The 11,757-nt window shown below is 50.4% G+C and overlaps 2 protein-coding genes across 2 annotated transcripts; one reads left to right on the top strand and one right to left on the bottom strand.

The window, feature by feature from the left end:
• The first annotated feature begins 376 nt into the window (after nucleotides 1-376).
• On the top strand, nucleotides 377-5,272 carry NCCRP1 (non-specific cytotoxic cell receptor protein 1 homolog (zebrafish)). The gene is made up of 6 exons (XM_006901082.1): nucleotides 377-668; nucleotides 1,343-1,405; nucleotides 1,494-1,545; nucleotides 4,414-4,509; nucleotides 4,903-5,041; nucleotides 5,132-5,272. The coding sequence occupies exons 1-6, from the start codon at nucleotides 377-379 to the stop codon at nucleotides 5,270-5,272; spliced, it is 783 nt and encodes a 260-aa protein (XP_006901144.1).
• A 2,813-nt stretch (nucleotides 5,273-8,085) lies between these two features.
• On the bottom strand, nucleotides 8,086-8,565 carry SYCN (syncollin). The gene has a single exon (XM_006901123.1). The coding sequence runs from the start codon at nucleotides 8,563-8,565 to the stop codon at nucleotides 8,086-8,088; it is 480 nt and encodes a 159-aa protein (XP_006901185.1).
• Nucleotides 8,566-11,757: the final 3,192 nt, after the last annotated feature.

Below are 11,757 nucleotides of genomic sequence, written 5' to 3' on the forward strand. Positions count from 1 at the left end.
AGAGAGCACTCAGGCCGGCTTTAATCATCTGTCACGCCTCCCTCACAGGCCCAGCACGTGGGCCCTCATCTGGCCCTTGGGGAATTGGGACAGGAAATCTGGGAACCCGAGGGGAGGGCTGGAGCCGGGACTCCTGGGTCTGAGGAAAGAAGAGCGGTTGATGGAGTCTGAAATCCTGAGTGTGGGAGGAGGGGGCGGAGGCGGGCCAAAAGCCCGGGTCTGGAGGAGGAGGGCGGGCTTGGAGGTCTGAGGGAGGTGCGGCTTCAGACCTGGATCACACCCCTCCTTTCTATCCCAGCTCGGGGAGCCCCTCCTCCTTCCTCCCCAGTTAACCTCAAGCCCTACCGAGCTGGGAATAGTCGCCCAGACCCGACTGATGGCAGAACTGCGGGTGGAGTGCGCGCTGGGCAGCGGGATGGAGGCGGACGAGGGTCCCCCCGAGCCGGCCCTGCCGCCATCCCCGCCGTCGCCGCCGTCGCCTGCGTCCCCCGAGCCCCCTGCGCTCCCCGAGCCCGAGCTGCCATCGGAGGCGTACGCGCGGCAGCTGCTGCTGGAGGAGTGGGGACCCCCCGGCGGGAGCCTGCAGCTGCCCACGCACCTCAGCTGGAGGCTCATCTTCCTGCGCAGGCCGCTCTATCGCAACCTGCTGCGCTCGCCCAACCCCGAAGGTGCCCACTCTGACCCTCGGTCTCTTCTTTCTGCCCCAGGCTTCCACGTCTCTCGCGCGCGTCTCAGTCTATTTCTCTCCATTCTTACCTCCTTTTCTATGGTTGTCTCTCTCCTGGCGACACTCCTGGCTGTCTCTATGCCCGTGTGCCTGTGTCTCTTAGGTCTTACAGTTTGTTTTCAGGGTTATCGCACTTGTTTGCCAGTTTGCTGTGCTGTAGTGGCTGGCGGCGTTGTGATGTGGGAAGCTGTCACTGCTACTTCAAATGCCAACAGGGGTCTCTTGACCACTCTGTCTCTTGTCTCTCAGTAACCGCATCACCAGCCTCACCTCGTATCTCTCATCCCTGCCACCCCCATGCCTCCTCCGCCGGCCTCTACCTCCCTGCCCCTTTCCCCATATTCTCACAGCTCTCTCTGGAGGGAGGTGGAGGGGTTGACGCACCTAGTCTGGCCTGGGGAGGGGGCACAGACTCAGCGAAGCTGAAGGCCAAGGAATGGTGGGAGGGGTGTGTGCACGTGCGCACGTGGAGGGTGGTGGGACCCTGGCCCCGCGGGACCGCGCGCGCGTGGAGGATGATGGGGACCTTGGCCCCGCGGGACGGCGCGCGCGTGGAGGGTGGTGGGACCCTGCCCCACCTCCCCCCACCCCCGACGGCGCTCGCCTTCGTTTCAGGCATTAACATCTATGAGCCAGCGCCCCCTAGCGGCCCAACGCGGAAGCCCCTGGAGGCGCTTGGTGAGTGGGGGATGGGGACGGACAGCCTGGGGGAGGGCAGCGACCTTTCCTACCGCAGGGCCCTAACCCTGTGCTCCTTCACTCACAGGCAATTTCCGAGGGTGGTTCATTAGAACCGAGGCGCTCCAGGCTGACCGCAGGTGAGTCGCCAGGGCTCCTGAAACAGCGTTTAAAACCCACCTACAGTCTTCTGTGCTGTGGAACCTGGAGAAACTGACTTGTACTTTTTGGACCTCAGTTTCCCAATCTATAAACAGGGTTAGTCACAGAAGGAAATGCTCATAAAGCCCACAGTGTAGGGTCCAACTCATTAGGTGGGACAAATAGGCAATGAGCTAGTGCACAGAAGAAAAGATAGGAGATCAGAGCCCTTGTTCTCCGCCCCGCGCCCATGGGAGGTGCCTCAGAAGAAAACCCTGCCTGATGATCCATTTCTGAAAAACTGGCCATTGAAAACCCTGTGAAGTGCGGTGTCACTCAGACTTACATGAGGTTTAAGCACTTTGATGTAAATAATCTACGTACTTAGAGTAATAGTTATTGTTGTTGTTGTTATTATTATTATTATTATTATTATTACTATTATTATAAATCTCTGGTAGCTTTGTAGTAAGGAGTTGCACGGCCAACCCGAAGGCACGCAGTTCAAAGCTTCTGGTGAGAGAAAGAGGGGCAATCTCCTATGCGACTTACAGCCTCTGAAAAGCCACTAGAGGATCAGCTATGAGTCAGTTCTGACTAGAAGGTATATCACAACAAAATAAAAAATTATTATTATTCTAGAGAGTTCTGGAGGCATAGCTGGCAGGAAGCTGCATGGCTGAGCCAAAGGCCACATGCTTCCGTGGTTTGAATCTGCCAGTGGCCTCTTCCTGTGTGATATCCTCAGAATTCATAGACGGGCTGCTATTTCAGAAGTGAATGGTCAGATCTGCTTCTTAGTGTGGAAACACCTCTGAAACTGGTCCACCACGGGTGACTCTGCTGACATTTGAAGTACTGGTGGCATAAGCTTTCAGTGTCCCAGCAATACAAGCTATGGCAGGCAGCACAGCAAACTGCCAGACAAGTGCTCTGCCCAGGAGAACAAACCAAATGAGCAAACAGATATCAAAAAACGACGGGAAATTAAAAAACCCAACATTCTCAAGGCAAGATATGGCAACATTCCCTCTGTTGTTCATAGCATCACTATAAGTTGTAGTTAAGTCAATGGCTTCTAACAACAATCACATCATCATCATCGTTATGATTACTCTTCACTCATATTTCAACAGACACTGGCCTGGATGTGCTCACTAAGTTGTGCCAAGAAATCTGGAGAACAGCTAACTGGCCCACTGACTGGAAAAGATCGTTATTTGTTCCCTTCCCAAAGAAAGGTGACCCAACAGAGTGTGGAAATTATCGAACAATATCATTGATATCACATACAAGCAAGATTCTGCTAAAAATTATCCAAAAACGTTTGGAACAATATGTCAACAGAGAACTGCCAGATGTGCAGGCTGGATTTAGAAGAGGTCGTGGTACTAGGGATAGTATAGCTAATGTTAGATGGATCTTAGCAGAAAGCAAAGAATACCAGAAGAATGTCTATCTGTGCATCACTGACTATGCAAAGGCTTTTGACTGTGTGGATCACAACAAGCTATGGCTGACTCTGAGAAGAATGGCAATCCCAGAACATTTGATTGTGCTAATGCAAAACTTATACTCGGACCAAGAGGCAATTGTCAGAACAGAGCAAGGAGACACTACATGGTTCAAAATCAAGAAGGGGGTTCATCAGGGATGTATTCTGTCTCCATACCTTTTCAATCTGTATGCAGAACAGATCATCCGAAACGTTGGGCTATACGAAGAGGAATGTGGCATTAGGATTGGTGGAAGAATCATCAACAACCTGCGTTATGCATGCAGATGACACAACTCTGCTTACTGAAACTGAGAAGGACCTGAAGCGCTTACTGCAGAAGATCAAGGACTACAGCCTCCTATATGGACTGAAGCTCAACATCAAGAAAACAAAGATTCTAACCACTGGGCCAATTAGCAGCATCAGTATGGATGGTGAAGAGATTGACATAGTTAACAGTTTTAGTTTACTTGGCTCCACAGTCAACACTCTTGGTAACAGCAGCCAGGAAATCAAGAGATTAATGGCATTGGGAAAGTCAGCTGTGAGGGACCTCTCAAGAGTACTGAAGAGCAACGATGTCAGACTGGAGACTAAAGTGTGCCTGATCCGGCCTATAGTCTTCACAATTATGTGCTATGCATCAGAGAGTTGGACAGTGAATAGGGTTGATAGAAAGAGAATGGATGCCTTTGAGCTGTGGTGCTGGAGAAGAGTGTTGAATATACCATGGACTGTTAGGAGAACAAACAGGTTTGTCCTGCAGAGGGTGAAGCCAGAATGTTCCCTGGAGTCAAGGATTCTGAAGCTTCGTCTGACATATTTTGGGCATGTTGCAAGGAGGGACTGGTCCTTGGAGAGGGACATCATGTTTGGCAGAATGGAGGGGCGGCGAAGGAGAGGAAGACCTTTGATGAGATGGATCGATTCTGTGACTAGAGAGGTGGGAATAAGTGCGTTTGAGATGGCTAGGTTGGCACAGGATAGAAGAGCATATAGACCTCTTGTACATAGGGTCACTATGAGTCGCAAGCGACTCGATGGCACATAACAACAAACAACATTGCCCTGGGAGAGGAAGAGTTACCAGCCCATCAATGACCCAGGCCCACATCCTGCACGGTGGACTGGAAGATATGACTATGTGGCTTAGAGGCTAGAACACCCAGGTTCAGATTTCATCTCTGGCCTCTGCTGTCTGATCCCAGAAAAGCCATTTCTGTCTTGACTTTCGTCTGCAAGTAGCAGTCAGAATGCCTCCTCAGAGGACCTCACGAGACCTGAGACTGGACAGTGCCCAGGGTGCCATCAGCATGATGTGTGTTGTGCCAGTGATGGATGTGACAATAACCAGCCTCTCTTTTCGCAGCTGGACAGTGAAGCAGCAGTGTGTGGACCTCCTGGCCGAGGGCCTGTGGGAGGAGCTTCTGGATGATGAGCAGCCGGATATCACCGTCATGGACTGGTATGGGCGGTGCACAGGGGTCCCCCAGCACAACCTCCCCTAACCTCCCACTGCACGGCCTGGCCGTGCCCTCCCTAGTCCCTTCTTTCTTGAAATATACAGGCCCTGCCTGTTATGGGTGCCTGCCCCCCCTCTTCACCTTGCCCCGTCCTCTCTTCCTGCTATTCCCATACCAGCCCTGCTGTCACTCTTGAGTAGCATGTCTATCTCCTTCACTGGACTGGGAGCCCATGAGGCAGACATAGTTTTTCTGTCTTGGTCATCACGATGTTGTCAGCCCAAGGCTGTCCCAGGGTGGACACCGTGAGTGTGTGGAGTTGATAATGGGGTCAAGGCTTGAGGCTGGGTCGTTAAGGTTGCATTGTGGTAGCTGAAGACCTGGGCCACCCCCAGGTACGAGGACAGTCGTCTGGACACTTGTGTCTATGAGCTGCATGTCTGGCTGCTGGCTGCTGACCGCCGCACGGTCATCGCGCAGCACCACGTGGCCCCTCAGGCCTCTGGGAGAGGCCGTCGTGGTTGCTGGCTCCAGGTGAGAACCCTAGCCTTGTGTTCACAGAGGTAAGGTGGGAAGCGAGGTTTCTGAGTCCCTAATATCTTCCTAACTCTGGGGGTGCCACAGGTGTCCCACGTGTTCCGCCAGTATGGCCCCGGCGTGCGCTTCGTCCACTTCATGCACAAGACCAAGAACCGAATGGAGGCTGGTGGGCTGCTTAGGACCCGGGTGACTGACTCATCCGTGTCTGTGCAGCTGAGGGAGTGACTGCACTGGGGCCTGCTCCGATCTCGGTTTACATCTGCTCTGCTCTCTCAGTATGGCCCTGATGATTTAGCCCCTCCTCGTTCTCTTAGCCCCTCTTCAGCCGCTTAGCTCCTCCCCACTGCCTTGGCTCCGCCCCATTCTCTTAGCACAGCCCTGACCCTTTAGCTCCGCCCCCATTCTCTTAGCACAGGCCTGACCCTTTAGCTCCACTCCCGTTGCCTTAGCACCACCTGATCCTTTAGTTCGCCCCCATTCCCTTCGCTCCTCCCTGGCCCTCTAATACCTTTATAACCCCTCAGCATCTCCTCAATTGTTTATTACCTACTAACCACCTTCATGTCTGCCTGGGTTTCTTATTTGACATCTTTGCACATCCTTAAAGGTCTGACTCTAGCACATCCTCCCTACATTCTCCAACTTTCGGGAGTGCAGGGACCACGATTCAGTCTTTGAAAAAGAAGTCTTGGGTTTAATAAATTTTGATTGAGTTAATGAGCAATATACATGCCTTGACGTTTTCCTGGTCTCTGCTCCTAGAGCTTCGCTCTCTCACATCCCATTAGTTGCAGCCTGAATTCTTGGTCCCCAGCACCTCTCACAGTCCCTTTCCCTTATCCCTTGACCTCTGATGTTTTCACACCCCTCACCCATGACTTAATTAATTAATTTTTAATTAATTCTTGGAATCCCCTCTTCCTAACCCAAGTTGTCACTCCCCTATAACTGTTCCCACACATCTATGCTCCCTAAGACCCTTCATCCTCTTTCTTTAGCTCCCCTAAAGTTCTTAAACTCATGTATCTATGAACAGTTTTCATCCCAAATGTGAGAAAGGAATGGTTTGGTGGCCCTGTAATTTGAACAGAAATATATAAATGTGGTTATGGTGTTACTAGGGAGGAGAGCGATGAAAGAGTTTAACAATCTCTTGGGCCTGGCCTTGGTGGCATTGTGGTTAAACACCACACTGCTAACTGGAAGGCAAGCAGTTCTAACACACCAGGATTCTAACACACTGAGGGATTCTGTTTCTGAACAGGTTCTAACCTTGGAAAATCTGTGGGTCAGTTCTAGTCTTCAATCTAGTCTGTTGTTGGTATGTACGATCAGGTTGCAACTGACTCACAGCTGACCTCCAGCAGGTTTTCAGAGACAGTATACTTTGCATGAGAGGAGATTGCCCATCTTCTCCCACAGAGCAGCTGGTAGATTTGAACTGCATGCCTTCAGGTTGCCACCTTAGCTCCTTATCCCTAGGCCACCAGGGTTCTTATGAGGCAGAACTGACGTGACAGCAGTGGGGTAAGGCTCACTGGTTAGGAATCCATGAAGGAGCCCTGGTTGCATAGTAGGTTAAATGTTGGTCTGCTCATATAAGATCTGCTGTTCAAATCCACCAGCCCCTTCTTGGAGAAAAATGAACAGTCCCTATTAAGTTTTATAGCTTCAGAAACCCAATGGAGGGTTACCATGAGACTGAATCAACTCAAGCTGATGTTGAGTCCCTGAAAGGTACTTCTGCAAAGGCCATGAAAACCAATGGATCACAGCTCTGCTCTCTAACACATGGAGTCAGCAAGAGTCAGAATCAACTTGATGACAGTTGGCTGGTTGGTTGGTTACTGCTTGGATTCCAGCCAAGTCATTCAACAGGCCCAGACCCTCCTCCAGGCCAGATCCTGCATGGTTACTTGCTGTGCCTGACATTAACCTTTTCATTGCCGAATCATGAATTCTGTGGGACTGAGTCCTGTGAACGTCAGGGCAAGTAGGGGATGGGCATTCAGGGAAGCATTTGCTGTATCAGACAATCAATCAACATGCTGGTTGGATACCCACTATAAATCTTTTCTTCTGTGGCTGTGTACCTGTACACATCTGTGTCAGAATCACTGGTCATGTCCCCATCTCGGCATCGTCCCAGCCATGGGCTGACACCCAGACTTGATCTCCCTGCTGCCCACCCCACTCCACTCTATACCCCTGGTCCCATGTGGACTTGGGTCCCAAGCACAAGCAGATGGCAAATGGGGACAACTTTAGAAGTTTAGTATTGCAGGGAATGTAGAGTTGGGGAGGGAGGGAGACAGAAGGCTTTCTCTTGAAGCTTAGGCACTCAGTAGCCCCCAGGGTCAGGTGAGGTCAGGTGAGGGGCCCACTACTGTGTGGGGTTTGAGGATAAGGGATGTTCAAGGCATCAGTTGCATCTGCAATAGAAGCAAAAAATTGCCATCAGTGCATGCTTTCTGAAGAGATCCCAAGTCTGGGGGCTTCTAGAAGGCTGAGGGTGTAGGGGTGGGGGAGTCTGGGTCTGAGGCTACAAGTTTAGGAGCTGGGGGCTTACTCTGGGGGGTTTGGGACAGGTTTGAGGGGACAGGAGCGCCAAGGCTGGATCTAAGGGACTGGGACTATGAGCTTAAATAGATGAGTTTGTGTGATCCAGAAATCTGAGTAGGATTTGTGGGACTGGCTTCAGGAACTAAGGCTGAGAACATACAGACGTGCCCAGAATTAGGCTTAGGCAATGGAGGTGTGGGTGCCTTTAGTCTGAGCGCCTTGGGATCTAGGAGATTGGGCTGATTGAAGCTGGCTTTATCTCTGGGGGCTCCAATATAAAAAGTCTGGTGAGCTAGACTTCGGGACTTAGAATTACATTGTCCCCTCGGAAGGGTGGTGGGTAGGTGATTCTAGAAGGTTGTGGGCAATCAAAAAATAAAGACTGAATGTTGAGTCAGCCTCCAAGCGTGGGAACCCCAAAGCTGTATCTGGGAGATCCCAGGGACACAGGCAGGAGGCTTGGGTGTGGACAGCCTCTAGGGTCTCCCACTTTGAGTCAGAGATCTGATCAGCTCTGGATGCGGATCAAGGGGCGCGGGGTGGGCGACGACGCGGCGGCACCTGCAGTAGAGTGCAGAGATGGCGTTGGCCCAGTTTCCGAAGATACCCCGGCGGTACTCCTCCAGGCGCGGGTAGGTTCCGGCTGAGAACTTGCGCGTCTTTCCGCCCTTGCCGCGGAGAGACCACACCGTGAGCTCGCAGCGCTGGGCCACCACGAGCGAGGACGCGGTGTTGGCCCAGTTGGAGGGCAGGTAGGGCAGGTCGGCGCCGGGCTCCAGCGACAGCTCGGCGCCGGCGCAGCAGTTCTCGTAGTAGGGGTCGCTCTTGTCATAGAGCTTGGCGCACGTGCGCGTGCCGTCTGCGTTCTTCAGGTCGGCCGGCACCGGGCAGGCGCCGCGGACGCCCGGGGCTACCACGAGCGCCAGGATCAGCAGCAGCGGGCACAGTGGGGCCATGATGACGCTGCGGGGCCTGTCCGCCCGCGCGCTTATAGGAACCTGAGCCGTGGGAATCGAGAAGCTGCGAGATAAGGAGCCCGGAGAGGGAGGGCGCTCTACCCCCCCCCCCCCCCCCGGGAGTTGGAGCCGTCCAGCCAATCGATGAAACTAACACAAGATAGGAGTCTTTTCATAGGAACAGCTTACCTTTCAGAGTGTCAAACAACGGAAGAAAGCAAGTCAACAGGGTACCACGTAGGAAAAAACAACAACCCACATCAAACTCTTAAAAACGGACAAGGACTCAAAGGAATCAAATCTCCTTCTTTAATAAAGGGGGAGGTGGGAGAGGCTGAGCAGATCCAGGAGCAGAGGCTTTGGGAAAAATGGGAGAGGAAAGGGAGGCTGAGAAGCAGGGCTTGGATGGCATGGGAGCAGAGGGGTGGGGAGGGAGCCAGTCACTCCCGTGGAACGGGACAGCTTTGTAGAATGGACAGCAAATTCAAACCATGCCAAGCCCACTGCTGCCAAGTTCGTTCAACACCTAATGACCCTTCTTTTGGTTTCTGAGGCTTTACATCTTTACTGGAGGGGGCTTCTCATCTTTCTTCTGCGGAGCAAATGGTGGATTTGAACTGCTCACCTGCTGCTGCTGGTGGTTATTATGTACCACCCAGTCAGAGCCCCTACCCCCACCCCCAGTAAGAGGCAGTAAGTCATCTCCCTCCGAAGAGCAGCAGCTGGTGGATTGGAGCAGCGACAGGGACCTTCGGGTTGGCAGCACAACTCCCTGTCACTGGGCCACCAGCATTTGCTCACCTGTTGATTTGCACTCCTTACTTTTCATACTACACAACCAGGGCCCCTTTCACCAAACTTAGACCACGCCCTCCAATAAAGAAAAGAAAAAAAAATCCATGCTTCTTGGGTTTCTGAGGCTGTAACTTAAGTGGAACTGTTGTCATGTGCCCTGGAGTTGCAACCTACTTGTGGCTGAGCCTCCAGCAGGTTTTCAGAGGCAGAAAATCACTGGGAGAAGATTGCCCATCTTCCTCCCGAGTGAGGAGAGTGAGTGCCCTCATCTTTCTCCCCTGTAGCTGGAGATAGAATGATTGAATTTTGTACAATCAATGACTTATTCATTGTAAATACGTTTTATAAGAAACATAAATGCAGGTTATACACATAAGTTTCACCTGATGGTATGCATAGGAATCAGATCGATTACATCTGCGGAAAAAAATCAATGGAGAAGCTCAATATCAGCTGTGAAAACTAGGCCAGGAGCTGATTGTGGAACAGACCACCAACTACTCATATGCAAGTTCAAGCTGAAACTGAGGAAAATCAAACCAAATCCACAGGAGCCAAAATATGACTTTGATTTCATCCCACCTGAATTTCAGAATCATCTCAGGAACAGGTTTGAGGCTTTGAACACTAATGAGCGAAGACCAGATGAGTTGTGGGAGGATGTCAAATGTATCATCCAGGAAGAGTGCAAACGGTCATTACAATGACAGAAAAGGAATAAAAGACCAAAATGGATGTCAGAAGAAACTCTGAAGATTGCACTGGAGCACAGAGAAGGCAAAGCACAAGGAAGAATTCAAGATACTAAAGAGCTGAACAGAAGATTCCAAGAGGCAGCTCGGAATGACAAAGCAAAATATTACAATTAAATGTGTGAGGAGCTAGAGTCGGAAAATCAAAAGGGTCGAACTTGTTCAGCATTTCTTAAGCTCAAGGAACTGAAGAACAAATTCAAACCTAGAGTTGCTATAATCAAGGATTCTTTAGGCAGAATATTAAATGATCCAGGAAGTATTAAAAGAAGATGGAAGGAATATACTGAGTCATTGTATCAAAAGGAATTGGCAGATACAGAAGAATTTAATGAAATAATATATGAGCAAGAGCCTATGGTGATGAAGAAAGAAGTTCAAGCTGCTTTGAAGGAAATAGCAAAAAATAAGGCCCCAGGAATAGATGGTATACCAATTGACATATTTCAGTTAACAGATGCTGCCGTGGACGTGCTCACCAAGTTGTGCCAAGAAATCTGGAGAACAACCACTTGGCCAACTGACCGGAAGAGATCTATATTTGTTCCCATTCCAAAGAAGGGTGACCCAGCTGAGTGTGGAAACTACAGAACAATATCATTAATTTCACATGCAAGCAAGATTCTACTGAAGATTATTCAAAAATGACTGGAACAGCACATCAGTAGAGAACTGCCAGAAGTCCAGGCTGGGTTTAGAAGGGGTCGTGGTACTAGGAATATTGTAGCTGATGTTAGATGCATCTTAGCTGAAAGCAGGGAATACCAGAAGAATGTCTATCTGTGTTTTATTGATTATGCAAAGGCATTTGACTGTGTGGATCATAACAAACTGTGGCTGACTCTGAGAAGAATGGGAATCCCAGAACATTTAATTGTGCTAATGCGAAACCTATACTTGGACCAAGAGGCAGTTGTTAGAGCAGGGTAACACTGCATGGTTCAAAATTGGGAAGGGTGTACGCCAGGGATGTGTCCTGTCTCCATACCTTTTCAACCTGTATGCAGAGCAGATTATCCGGGAGGCTGCACTCTATGAGAAGAATTGTGGCATCAGGATTGGTGGAAGATCTATTAACAATCTGCATTATGCAGATGACACAACCCTGTTTGCTGAAACTGAGGAGGACCTCATGCATTTGCTGCAGAGAGTCAAGGACTGCAGCCTTCAGTATGGACTGAGGCTCAATGTCAAGAAGACAAAGATTTTCACCATTGGACCAATTGGTAGCATCAGGATGGATGGCGAAGAGATTGAGATTGTTCACAGCTTCAGTTTGCTCAGCTCCACGGTCAACACTCTCGGTACCAGCAGTCAGGAAATCAAAAAACATATTGCGATGGAAAAGTCTGCTGTTAGGGACCTCTCTAAAGTACTCAAGAGCAACGGTGTCTCTCTGGAGGCTAAGGTGCACTTGATACAAGCCATGGTCTTTTCAATCACTTGTTATGCATCAGAGAGTTGGACAATGACTAGGGAGGACAGAAAGAGAATTGATGACTTTGAGCTGTGGTGCTGGAGAAGAGTATTGAATATACCATGGACTGCCAAGAAAACAAACAGATTCATCCTGGAGAGGATTAAGCCAAGCAACTCCTTGGAGGCAAGGATTCTGGAACTTCGTCTAACATACTTTGGGCACGTT

This window comes from Elephantulus edwardii, unplaced genomic scaffold (genome assembly GCF_000299155.1).
Source record: "Elephantulus edwardii isolate Elephantulus edwardi_28Jun2011 unplaced genomic scaffold, EleEdw1.0 scaffold00308, whole genome shotgun sequence".
Classification (NCBI taxonomy): domain Eukaryota; kingdom Metazoa; phylum Chordata; class Mammalia; order Macroscelidea; family Macroscelididae; genus Elephantulus; species Elephantulus edwardii.